The sequence below is a fragment of the Phyllostomus hastatus genome, unplaced genomic scaffold, assembly GCF_019186645.2.
Source record: "Phyllostomus hastatus isolate PE091 unplaced genomic scaffold, TTU_PhHast_1.1 phas_contig_159, whole genome shotgun sequence".
Classification (NCBI taxonomy): domain Eukaryota; kingdom Metazoa; phylum Chordata; class Mammalia; order Chiroptera; family Phyllostomidae; genus Phyllostomus; species Phyllostomus hastatus.
Genome location: NW_025333640.1, coordinates 9,902,165 through 9,915,928, shown reverse-complemented (window position 1 = coordinate 9,915,928; position 13,764 = coordinate 9,902,165). Strand labels below are relative to the sequence as shown.

Genomic DNA, 13,764 nt, shown 5'->3' with positions numbered 1-13,764 from the left:
TTTTTAAATACATTGGACATCTGTTGAAGCAATCAGAAAGTGATTCAGACTAAAATTCCAGACAGGGAAGGGCTCCTTACAGGTGTACTGATGATTTCGGGAACAATTTGTAGATTTCAGGCCTGGAACTGGGAATGGATCTCACTAGGCCCAGGTATAAGGACTTTTCGAAAGGGAAAGAGAATTTAGCAACTTTCTGGCAATTAGGTAGGGTTAGCACAATTAGTTGGAAACTAGAGGGTACCTAAATGTACAGAAAGATCTATTTTCCACATAGATGGGCTGAATTCTCAGTGGGAGCATAAAGAATTGTACCAGAATCTTCTGAAGAAAAGAAAATTCTTCTAAAGAAAAAAGTTAATATGCATAAGTATAAAGGTATGTTTATATAAATATAAGGTATATAAATATAAAAAATGTTTATTTACAACTTTATCCCCTAAATAATTTTCATACTATGCTTAGTAGTTTCGTTGTATTTTAAAATATGTTTACAAACGATATGAGATTTTCAGATGTACTTTGAAAATATCTAAATTTAAAATCTAGAATTAGTCTAACAAGACTAAAAATACACTTATGCATAGTTGAAGACTGGACTAATTAATAAAAAGAAGTATTTACACCATGTAGGACAAGCTGAAAGATTAAAGGACAGTAAAAGTTGAAGTACTGACCTTACTTTATTAAAAACTTCAACAGAAATTCTAGGAATTTCTGAAACCAATTTTCTGGACAATGGTTCTATCCTTGTACAGACACAGCAGAATTCTGTCTATTCAGTAATCTCTAGGCCTATCTCATTTCCACTTTTGGGGGCAGGGAGTTAAGAAGGTGTCTTCAAGATTTTGGGAATGGAGTAAATGTAGCCCTAAAATCTGAGTCTGCTCTACCTGCTGAGTATGAAATAAAAACCAAGTATATTTTCAATATCCCAAAACAGAAGTCAATGAAATAACTCCATACAAATGTAAGATGGTCTTAATGTAGACACAAATTAGTCTTAATGGAGACACAATTTAACCAAAAGAATCTGTATTTCTCAAGCCTTTTTTCTACATGAGGTCCCTGACATCCCACTATGAAGATTCTGGATTTATCTTAAGGTTCTAATATAACCTACTGTCTTCCACTTTCAGTGCTGCTTTCTACCCAGCGTATCCCTCTCATCACTGCAGCATCCTAAAATACAATAATTTCATGAAAATATTTAATCCTACAGACCTCCAAAATGTCTATATTATATCTATAGCAAGTGAGAGACAGATACTGTGAAAAACATATATGCTGTTTTATGAAAGAAGAGATGAATAGGAATAAGACAGGCATGAGAGGTAGGGAAGTGATAGTGTCGAGCAGTGATAACAAGAGAAGATTACTGAGTAGGCTGCACAAAGGGATAGCTATATGGAGCAGGACGTTAACTTTTATAAACTGTATTGCTAATGCCATATGTATTTAAAAATAGACTATGAAAAATACCATTTATTTAACAAACATAGCGTCTGCTTTGTGCCAGGTACTGTTCTAAGTACTCTAAAAATATTAACCCATTTAATCTTCCTAATAATTCCAGTGAGATAGATAAAGCATTTCATATGATAGAAGAAGTCAGTTAGGCAAAGAGAATAAATAGCCCATGGTCACAGTATCACTCAGTGTCCAGTCAGGAAAAGAAAACACTTTAGGTATTTCAGAGGGAATGTTAGTACCTCTACTACGGAGGAAATCCATACAGAAGGGCTGAAGGAGCAAAAGGGTGGTGGTATTGTTATCCAGAGGTAACTACAAGAAGAGCTACCATCCCAGCACTGGGGGGACAAAAGAGAAAGTGGTATTATACAAAAGCCACAAATGCTGTGCTTCTGAGGCTTTTGGAACAAAACTGTTACATGATTAAACTGCTCCCTGCTTCTCAGGAAGCCAGCTGACTTCAGGAGGCTCCCTACTCGTGGAGGCAGAGAAGCACTGCTGCTGAGGCTACTGGAGCCTGAAGAAGAAAAATGCCTTCTTGTCTTCCTCTTGCTTTTTGATCTCCCAGTAGCAAAACTGAATGAGAGACCAACTGACAAGTGAGTCTGGGAATTTTTTCTAAGGATTCCAGTACCCTTGCAGTACAGAAGAGAGAGCAAGAAAAAGGAGCTGAAAGACAACAAATAACCAGCACAGTCTAACAACTGGCAAGTGCAGTTTAATTCTCAAGCACCTAGCTCCTGAGTACTATGGATAATGCTATGACACTATGATATGACACTGTAACAAGAGTATTTCATACACTTAAAAATTAATGATCATCCTGGCTGGCGTAGCTCAGTGGATTGAGCGTGGGCTGTGAACCAAAGTGTCGCAGGTTTGATTCCCAGTCAGGGTACATGCCTGGGTTGCAGGCCATGACCTCCAGCAACCGCACATTGATGTTTCTCTCTCTCTCTCTCTTTCTCCCTCCCTTCCCTCTCTAAAGATAAATAAATTTTAAAAATCTTTAAAAAAAATTAATGATCATAAATGTGGGTTAGCAGAAAAAATGTAGGAATTATATTCATTAAATATTCTGCAAATATTTAGCAAGTTCCTACTTTGTGTTCTACTGGAAATATAGTAATACAAGGGAGATTAAAAAATAGAAGAGATCTCTGGCTGGTTTGGCTCAGTGAATTGAGTGCCAGCCTGCAAACTGAAAGGTCACTGGTTCAAGTCCCAGTTTAACAACAACAGCAAAAATACATATTTATATATATTTATATAAATATATAATACATGATATATATTTATAAATATATAATTACCTATAACAATGCATTATATATGTTATATATAATATATATAATATATACAAATAGAAGAGATCTCTTTTCTCCCTGTTTCAGATTGAACAAAATTGCCTGGGAAGGATTTAAATTGGCTTGGCTTGAATCATGTACCCACCTATTGAACGGCATTGTAGCCAAGGGGTGGGTATGTGGAAATAACATAGTGGAAATGCCCACTATAATCCTGAGACAAGGACTTGAGTGCAGTTAGTTTATCAGGAGAATTCAGGAAACACCTGTTGGAGGTGGGGAAGTAAGATAAAGAAGGGAAAGCAGTAAATAAAGGGTGCCTTACCAAGTCAGCTACCACTAGTAATGAGTAAAGCACACCACCACTGGAAAACTCAGGGAAATGGTATGAAATAGATGCCTTGAAGTTATCCCATGTGCGGGGCAAAAAGCCAGATTAGCTATAGAACATTGAATAAGGGGTGCTAAGGTGGGAGATTGATAATTCTCAAGCACTTCCAAATTGTCCTAACTGTACTGTTACAGGACTTTCTTCTACCCTTAGGAGAAAATCCTCAGGCAAAGGGATGCAGACACTGGCAGCTGAAAATCTGTCCCAGAAAATTAAAGTGGTAAAAGCCAGAGAGGTATAGACTGGGATCTATAGGGCCTATTTATCTAATATTTATTAGATAAAAATTTCTTGTACACAGTTATGATTTCCAAATATTTCATGCTTATAAAAGAGTTTTATAAAGTAGGAAGTATGATACAAAGAGTTATTGTCTAGAAGTTTCTTGATGGCAGGGCATGTGTATCATGTTTTATATCTTAGAGAACCTAGTAAGTACAGTACTATACATATGTCATTGGCTCAGATATTCACTGAGTGAATTTGTCAATTTGATTAATACCTGAACATATTTTCTAAAGTTTACAAAGGTGAAATTATTTTTAAACTTTCATTAAAATCAATAACTCGCCCTGGCTGGTGTAGCTCAGTGGATTGAGCACAGGCTGTGAACCAAAGTGCTGCAGGTTCGATTCCCAGTCAGGGCACATGCCTGGGTTGCAGGCCATGGCCCCCAGCAACCGCACATTGATGTTTCTCTCTCTCTCTCTCTCTCTCTTCCCTCTCTAAAAATAAATAAATAAAATCTTTAAAAATATATTTCGGAATTAACTTTAAAAAAATCAATAACTCATTTCTAACTTTTGAAAATTTTTGTTTTAATAATTTTAAGTAGCATAGTCTTGTTCTATTCCTTCTATCATATTTCTTAAATCTAGACCATTGTAGATAACTGTTAATTGCTCACCCAACAATCACTATCTTTTCTTATTACTGTAAAAAATACCTTGATTAGGAGTAAGTTATTGACAGATTTTTGTTGGTTCCAACCAATTGTGAGAATGCTACTCATGAAGAAAAAGCAAGAAAATCATAGATGCCAACCTTGGCGTTGTTGAACTATGGAAGCAATACCAGGAGCCATCTTCCCCCAGCCTTTTTATTATGTCAGAAAAATAAACTAATAAAACTGTTAAACAGGTATTCTGTTCTACGCAGTCAGTGATTCATAACTTTTTAAATAGCATCTTTTCTTTTTTGCATAGCAAGTGACAAATCATTTTGTTTTTATAGTAAATTGTTTAAGATAGTAACACATCAGAAAATCCAGACAAACTACATATTTGGCCACACTACTTTCAATGTTTCTAAATTTACCTCTGAGGAAAGATCACAGTATTCCCCACAAGTCCCTACCTGTGCTCTCCCCTTCAGTATTCACTTTGATATTTTAAAACATCTAAAGAAGATTAACAGGGTGCTGTCACCAAAAAAGTTGCAATGAGATGATGATCTTTCAGGTACAAGTTACTTGAACCTTTCTACTATCCTTGGGCCTCCCTTCTGAGAGATGACCACAATCCTGAAGTTGAAATGTAACCATCCTATCTTTATGTTCTCATTTTACCAGTTGAGGAAATATGTCCATAAACAAGGTAGTATTATTCTGTTTTAATACTTTTAGCCAGCATTATCTAATGTAAATATGTCAGCTATGTGTGTGGTTTTAAATGTTCTAGTAGCCACATTAAAATAAATGAAACAAATAAAATTTAATGTTATATTTTATTTAAACCAACGTACCCAAATTATCATTTCAACATGTAATTGATAAAAAAATTGTTAATGAGCTATGCAATATTCTGTTTTCTTAAAATTTCTATTAAGTCTTTGAAATCCCACTTTCAAAAGTTGAAGTTGAAAAAAATAGTCATATATTCAGGTTTGTTCCAAGCACACTTGTTTTTCAATAACTGAAGTCAGTTTTTAAAATGTAAAATAATTAACATAAAATTAGTAATTCCATTTTTCAGCCCCAATAACCATATTTCAGGTGTTTAATAGCCACATTTGTCTAGCAGACACCCTATTGGATAGTGCAGACTGAAATTATAACACCATTTCCCATCTTTCTTTTGACTACTCAATTTATGTAATATTTTAATTCTTTTGTTTTCCTTTGCCATATCCTAGAAGGGAAGTGCATAGATGGGATGGCTGGCTTTGAAGTTGAGGTCAGATGACATTTTACATTTTAAAAATACCATCGCCCTGCCTGGTGTAGCTCAGTGGATTGAGCGCAGGCCTGTGAACCAAAGGTTTGCCAGTTCAATTTCCAATCAGGGCATATGCCTGGGTTGCAGACCAGGTCCCCAAGTACAGGGCACACAGAGGCAACCACACAATGTTTCTCTCCCTCTCTTTATCCCTCTCTCTAAAATAAATAAATAAATCTTAAAAAAATATATCACTCAGGTAGTCTATATTAACCTTCAAAAAACTTAATTGCTTTGTATTTTAGCTTAAACAATGGATTGTTAAACAAGGTGTATCTACTGCTAAGGACATACTGTAACTAGCCAAGGTGCAGCTTTATTAGCCGTTCCCATCCTTCTGCCCCGCCCTACACAAAGCACTCGCCCACGTCCATGCACGCACGCACGTCCGCGCAAAGGCACACACATCCATGTACAAACACGCACACGCTTAGAGACCATCATGTGAGCGCGGACCGCCCAGGAGACGCGGTTTATTTCCCCACTCTGGAAAATGTCTGAGGAGCACTCAAGCTAACTCGGTATTGGTAGGGTTCCCCGTCTCCTTTTAAAAAATAACTAGACTCCGCCCTCTCCAGGTCCATTCCCGGAAAAATAAAAGATTGGGGGTGGCGGTTTAAAGGCCTATTATAGTCTACCAGTCAGTAGCCCCACCTCAAGAAGCGGCAGTATTTGTGAGCCTAAGAATAAAACAAATCCTTGCAGAAACACACAAGATTTCGAAAAGACCTTCAACCAAGGCAATAGCGAGACTGTCGCCGTGGAGTGGTCGGGATGGGCGTTTTCGCTTAAGCAGGCACTCTAAGTTGCGTCGATGAATGCCCTTCAGCCACGGTGTTAGCTGCGGGTCCTCCAGGACCTGAAAAGCGCCAGATAGCCTGAGTTCTCCTTGTTTTGGGTTTCCCACGAAAGCGTGGTCACAACGGAAACTCTTATCATAGATAAGATAACGGCCCCAAAACTTTTTTTCACCACCCTTACTCCCCGCCTACACTCGGCGCCCTAGTCTAGTGCTTCGCTTCGGGAGTTGAGTGACCTAGTCGTCTAAAATGCCAGCTCTGCAAAATTCCAGGAGCTAAACAGCAACCAACCAATTTCCCAGGACAGATTAGAAAGGAGAAAACATCGCAAACCCAACAACACGCCCCAATTCCTCCCGAGCTTTAAAGGGGGGAGCGGGGGGGAACCGGCCTGTTCTCGCGTGGCATGCTGGGATATGTAGTTCCTTCAACTCTTGAAGGCGCGGGGTCAGGGCCGAGCTCATGCTGACTCCCCAAAACAGTACTACAATTCCCGTTGTGCCTTGCGGCAGAGTGGAAGGGGCGGGTCGAGAGAAGGCGCATCGCGCTTGCGCAGGTTGAGGGGCCGGAGGGAGGTGGAGACTCAGCGGTCCAACTGCAGAAGCCTCTCCATGTGACAGAGAGCTGGGTTCCAGCTCCGGGAGCCGCCGGAGTCTGAATACGGACTGCAAGCTCTGTCCACTGTCCCGGAGCCAACAGACACCAGCTCGTGGGGAACGCTTGGTGTTTGGCCGTACCGCCGTAGAACTTGTGGTGTAGAGTGAACTGCTGACTCCAGGGCAAGTTCTTGAGGGACCCCGCGGAGACCCGGGAATCTCCAGAGAGACTGAGAGGCGGAGCGGCGAGGCGAGATTTCTGTCCGCGCCGGCGCCCCCAATCTTGGAATCATGAACGGCTTCACGCCTGAGGAGATGAGCCGCGGCGGGGATGCCGCCGCTGCCGTGGCCGCAGTGGTCGCTGCCGCCGCCGCCGCCGCAGCCGCTTCGGCGGGGAACGGGGCCGGGGCGGGAGCAGGAACTGAGATGCCCGGCCCCGGGGCAGTCTCGGCGGCTGGACCCCCGGGAGCAGCTGGACCGGGCCCGGGGCAACTGTGCTGTCTGCGGGAGGACGGTGAGCGGTGCGGCCGGGCGGCAGGCAACGCCAGCTTCAGCAAGAGGATCCAGAAGAGCATCTCCCAGAAGAAGGTGAAGATCGAACTGGATAAGAGCGTAAGTGACTGCGGGACAGTTCTGCCCTGCCAGCCTCCTTGGGGCCCCGGGAGCGGTGCAAACGGGTTGTTGGGCCAGGGGTTCAGAGCTCCCCGAGACCTTGCTGCAGTGCAAACCCGTTGTGAGGTCTCTAGTAGAAAGCAAAAAACCAAGTCGCAGCAACTCCGACTGCCACCCCCAAGGGACACACACTAGCACCTTGTGCTTTCCCTCCGCTTCAATCCTCCGCGTCCCTCCTGCTCCTGTCTCCCCCCCCCCCCGCCCCCCCAGATCCGGAAACGAAACAAAGGGAACGAGCGCACGGAGGGAGGCTGGAGTAGTTTTCTTGTTGCCCGGCAGCTCCTTCTGGAATGGAGGCGCCTTTGTTTTGCTGCCCAAGCTGGCGTTTGGCCCCAGGAAGTAGCTTCCCCGGTCTAGGGAAAGTGGAATCCTGCGAGGACCTGACGCCACAGTCAAGAAAGATCCAGTCTCGTTCCCCTGTGTAAGAGTGAGAGGAAAGCCAAGCTCCTGCCGCACCTAGCTGTGATCCTGGGTTCTGGACGCTGGCGGCGATGTCAGCATCTAGGGCAGCTGCTCCGAACGTGGAGAGCCGTTTGGCAGCCATCAGGATTTCTTTTTCTGTCCTTTTTGCATGTCTGCTCTTTTGACCATCTGTGAGACTTCTAGAAATAACCATCGACGTTTTCTGGAGCTCTGGCAGATGTAAATTAATAACAAGATGTCAGAACCTAGTACATGTCCTGCTTATTTTTAACTTGCACTTATCTTAAAAGTTTATTTTAAAGCTTGTTAGGTCAGTCCTTGTTTGGTGTTTTTTCTTTAAGAAGTAATTTATTATATAAAGGTCCTAATATCAAATGTTACTATACAGCTCTCAGACTATGTGATTCACATTTTGTAAAGTTTGTATTCTTTTCTGTTTTTTTAAAACAGTTTTTCAGTCATGTTCCTGAGGAACTTTTTAGGTAGACTTGAATAATTTCACATTGCTTTGGTTGGGAAACACAAATACATTTAATACTCCGAAAATTTTATAATTTCAAATTTAAAATTTAGTTAGGATATGAAAATCAATAGCTGATTTGGAAAAATGAATAGTTCTGTATCTGGATTGTAATTTGAGTATTAAATTAGGAAGTATATGTTATGCTATTAACATATGCTCTTTAAGTAGAGAAAATACTATCAAATAGCAAAATTGTGGGCAATGCCATCATTCCCCTTGTTAGCAAACCAGTATGACCCTTCTCATCTAGTTCACCCTAACTGCAATTTGATGACAAAAATCTAGAGGGTTGGAATTTCTCATTCTCCTCGCCTTTCTCTCCTTACTGTCACCCCTCCCCCAACCCCCTTCCCAGTCCTCTTAGCAGTATTGCCAGACATGGTGTGTTTTAACTGGCAGGACTTTAGAGAAAAGCATGCCCTTGTCTTAACAATGCCCTGTTTTGACTATGTCTTTTCTTTTTTTTTATGATTCACTGTGGCCTATGTATTTCACCAATACATAGACACATTTTAATGCAATCCTAAGTAGTCTGAAACCTTTCTGTTTCAGGTAAGGCATCTTTACATTTGTGATTATCATAAAAACTTAATTCAGAGTGTTCGGAACAGAAGAAAGAGAAAAGGGAGTGATGATGATGGAGGAGATTCACCGGTTCAAGATATTGATACTCCTGAGGTAGATGAAAGTTTTTGCATGCTAAATGTAAATCCTAAGTAGTCCATTCTGAATGAAACTCATAAAAAAGATATGAACAAATTTTAAAAATACTTAAAACATTTGAAAAATCTGAAAATGAAAGTAAAATTAAATATAGACAGTTAACACACAGTTATACAGTTTAACTTGTTATATTTTCAGTTGACAATTTCTATAGTTCTGTTTTCTTACAACTTTTTCCCCAGTTTTTAATATTTATTCTCAAAGGATTAAAATGTTTACTACATTTATAGTTTTGATTCTGTAAAAAGTTTTTTAAATAATAGAATGAAAATTTCATAGTTCTATAATTGAAATGTTATTATACACATGAAAGGTAAGTTTTTAACTAACTGCATGAACTTATTCATATGTTTTTTTTTCCTAGGTTGATTTATACCAGTTACAAGTAAATACACTTAGGAGATACAAAAGACACTTCAAACTTCCAACCAGACCAGGACTTAATAAAGCACAACTTGTTGAGGTATTTATGAATTTTAAACTTTGTAAAACTTTAAAGAACTCTCTGTTCATTCCAAAAAAAGGGTCATTAAATGCAAATGAAATTGTTAACACTGTATAAAACAATATATTTTAATTAGAATCAAAGTTAATTTTAAAGATGTTATTAGAATCTAGTTATCTAGAAATGTTTGTCTGCTTCTTAGGAAATTTCTTTATGTAATGACTAATCAATGGATTATGTATAGTTTTCTAAGCATCTTCTAATATTGGCTCTCAAAAATATTGTTTCAGCATTTTTATTCTCATTCTAGAAATTTATTTTAAAATTCCATTTACTCAGTAAATATTTATTGAACGTCTAATTGAGGAATAATAAAACAAGTTAATATACTTTGATGTCTTTATTAGAATTTTTTTTAAGTTTCTGATGGAATAAGTCTGCAAATAAGCCCGTAACCAGTATTTCCACAACTTTCTGATTTAACCATTTCAGAATTTGTCCTTGTTGATGTTAGTTTGTTTTATTTTAATCATTCATGTTTTCTTCGAATCTAGAAGATGCAAAGACTATATCCAAGCTTTTACTTAATAGTTTGCTTTGATATAGGACTTCGGTGAATTTTGAAAAGTTGAGTGTGTGTGGGTGTGTGTGTTCTCAGGAAAAATAGAACCAAGAATTCTTTGCATGGTATTAAGATGTTTATTTATATAAATATATATTTATACTTAAACCACATTTAAAATATTAAAGACTTAACCTACTAGGTAGAATAGAAATTTATAAGTATATAAATCACTTTTCTCATGTTCTTTAGCTTGGATGTAGTAATCCCACATTTTCTAAAATCCCACATTATCTTATGCATATTGCATAAGATAAAAGGTGAATAGAAGGTATGATTCTTTGGCAGAATGCAATGCTTTTTAACATTGTTAAGATCCAATATATTAACTTCTTAGCCAGAATTTTTTCTTCCTTCTTGCCTAGGCAACAAAAATTCAATTTTTCTTTAAATCTGATTTAAAAGATCTGGTCTTTTGGATTCTATAGCACATTACTATAACATAAATATATATAGCATCTACCATGATGAAACTATATCAAAATATACAAATACTAGTTGAGTATAAGTACTCTGTTTTGGAACAAATGAGAACCCAATAAATGATTATTTTAAATGTATATATTCTTTAAATGCATAAACCAAACCTGAAGTTTTTGATAATCTGATCTAAAAATACTATATTAATTCTAGAGCTATTTCTTATTTTAAAATGAGAAATAGCCACAATCTAAATAGCCATGAGTATTATAGTTTATTTAGTCAGGTATGAATATTTATAGTTGATTTCAGCATTGAATAACCATCCTTCTTAAGTCTCTTAATTATCATTTGGATAGGCATTCTTTAAGAAGCCCATTTTATCTTCTAGAATCTAGATACGCTTTTGAGCATCTGAGTTTAGTCAACCATGCCTCTGTTGGTAGTTGCAGTGCACAGGTTGGATTAGTGAAAAGGCAAGAAAGCAAGTCTAGAATGAACATCCATCCCTCTTTCCCCTCTCATTTTCCATTTATAATTTTTATTCAGAAAAAAATTTTAAGAAACCTTAACCGAAGATATTCCCAGCCCTGGCCAGGTAGCTCAGTTGGTTGGAGCATGGTCCACATATGCCAAGGTTGTAGGTTTGATCCCCAGTCGGGGCACATATGTGAAACAACCAGTGAATGCATAAATAAGTGCAACAACAAACCAGTGTTTCTCTCTCTCCGTTTCTCTTTCTCTCTCTAAAATCACGAATTAAAAATTTTAAAAAATACATTGCTGTTGAATGTAAGTTGTAGCAAACATGTTTGTAAGATATTTTATGGTTTGTTTCTGTAGTACCAAATTTTCGATTTCATATTTACCCTTTTTCTATGAGTAGGATCTAAACCATTACATGATGAATGTGGACTCTTACGTCCTATTTCATTGATATTCCAAGTTTTTAAAAGTTAAAAATTACCAATATGCTTTAGACTTTCACAGGATTTTAACATTTTTTTTATTTTTAAACATATAAAAACAGTTAAGAGTGAATCTGGATTTATACTTTCTTTAAAGCCATTTGTAACAGTTTTCTTAGTTTTAATGCTTTCTTAAATAAAACAGTGCATGAATTTCAAGTTGTATATTTGCACACTATTTTATTATTTTTATCAAATATCCTGATATTTAGTTTTCTTTGTCTTTAGGGTGTTTAAGTATGTTACTGTAGTAGCAAAACCTTTTCTTTTTAAAAATCTCTACTATTAATTTTAAACTTTGTTTGTATTAAGTAAAAGTTAAATCATACACTGCAAGGTGTAGGAGGATTTAACAAACCCAATGATAGATCTGATTACTAAGTTTGATCTGTTAGCTGTTTAATAATTTATATTTGTGGCTTTTATTGTTTGGTTAGTTAGGGTTTTGCTTTTACTTCTATGCTACAGTAGTTTGCCATGTAGCAATTGCACTGTACAATGTTACAGTAAGCACTGGGAAAATTTTTGTGGATGTAATGCCTATTACCGTTTGCAGTAGTATTTCTCTCTCGTTATCAGTGATTTAAATGTGATCAGGCCTTCTATACTTTGTCACAAAAAGCAGGTTTTCTAGGGGACTGTTTTGGTGAGTGTCAAAATAAGAATTTATGCTATATTACCGTTGATTAAAATATATAGCAGCAAAAAAAAATAATCAAAGTAAACGATTACTTCCTAACCTGGATTCCAGTTACAAAATTTAAAATAAATAAAAAGAAATACACATTCTAATTAATGTATATTTAATTGAGTGGGCTGAAGGGGCCTTTGAAATTATACTATCTCGTTTATAACATCTTATTCTTACATGCTTTTCACCCTGTTGGCATTTTGTTGAATACAATTTATTTTTAAAAGGAAACAGGGTAGAAATGGGAGGGAGGTGGGGAGGGCTCGGGGGGTGGGCTGGGGTGGGGGTGAAAGGCAAAAAACTATACTTGAACAACGATTAAAATTAAAATAAAAAACATTAAAAAAATCTCTGGGGGCTGCAGAGAGTCCCCAGACTAACTCAGATATTTGGTACAATGTTTAAAAAAGGCGGGGGGGGGAATAACTCTTATCACATAGCACTTTTTTCTTTTGATGAAAGTGTTTTTTTTACCTCGTTTATGAAATCTGTTAATATCTATAATTTAATTTCCTCAATTTTTTTTTCTTTATAGATAGTTGGTTGCCACTTTAGGTCTATTCCAGTGAATGAAAAAGACACCTTAACATATTTCATCTACTCAGTGAAGAATGACAAGAACAAATCAGATCTCAAGGTTGATAGTGGTGTTCACTAGGAGAGATGGAATTGAGACTAAGACTTGGATGTTCAGATGTTAAGACTGTTTACTGCTTTTCATGTGTAGAAATAAATGTTCCTGTGTATTTTTTCTACAGAGGATTTTCTCTGGTTTTATTTTCTTTGTTTCTGATTCTAATAATTAGTTGGAAACTCGTGTAAAATGAGCTTTCCTAGATTAACAACTATTTTAAATAAAGGTTATTACTATTATAGTTGCTTCAGTGTATTTATTTTGTGAAACTTGATTTTCATTTTAAAATGACTTTCAGGGACCTGTATCAGTTGAGATTTTAATATAAAGATAATTTTGTTACCCCCTGCTCCTCCTTTTTTAATCCCAAGAAATTAACAGGTTAAGGATAACAAATTCAGCACATTTGCTTTCTCTGTGATGACCTTATTTGGAATTAAGAATATCTTAAATAACATTTTGTAAAGTGCTTTTTAGTGCTAACAAATTTAAAAAATAGAGCTCAATTAGGATGCAACTTTATTTCCTTTTTTAAAAAGTTGTTATTTCTTGATGAAGTGTCAGGAAGAAGAAAAGTTTAATGCCTACCTCCTTCCAAAGAAGATTTAATATGCTAGCAAACATAAGCACAGTGTTGAAAGTTCCGATAAGAACATAGAATTAGCCTGGGCTGGTTTGGCTCAGTGGATTGAGCATTGGCCTGTGAACCAGGGAATCACTGGTTTGATTCCCAATCAGGACACGTGCCTGGGATTCAGGCCAGGCCCCCAGGCCAGGGAATGCTCAAAAGACAACCACACATTGATGTTTCCCTCTTCCCCTCTCTAAAAACTAAATAAAATCATTGGGGGGGGAAACAT

The 13,764-nt window shown here is 37.5% G+C and overlaps 1 protein-coding gene across 1 annotated transcript; it reads left to right on the top strand.

The window, feature by feature from the left end:
• Positions 1-6,760: 6,760 nt before the first annotated feature.
• SAP30 (Sin3A associated protein 30) lies at positions 6,761-13,143 on the top strand. The gene is made up of 4 exons (XM_045831272.1): positions 6,761-7,395; positions 8,954-9,079; positions 9,489-9,587; positions 12,806-13,143. The coding sequence occupies exons 1-4, from the start codon at positions 7,075-7,077 to the stop codon at positions 12,926-12,928; spliced, it is 669 nt and encodes a 222-aa protein (XP_045687228.1). The 5' UTR covers positions 6,761-7,074; the 3' UTR covers positions 12,929-13,143.
• The last annotated feature ends 621 nt before the right edge of the window (positions 13,144-13,764 follow it).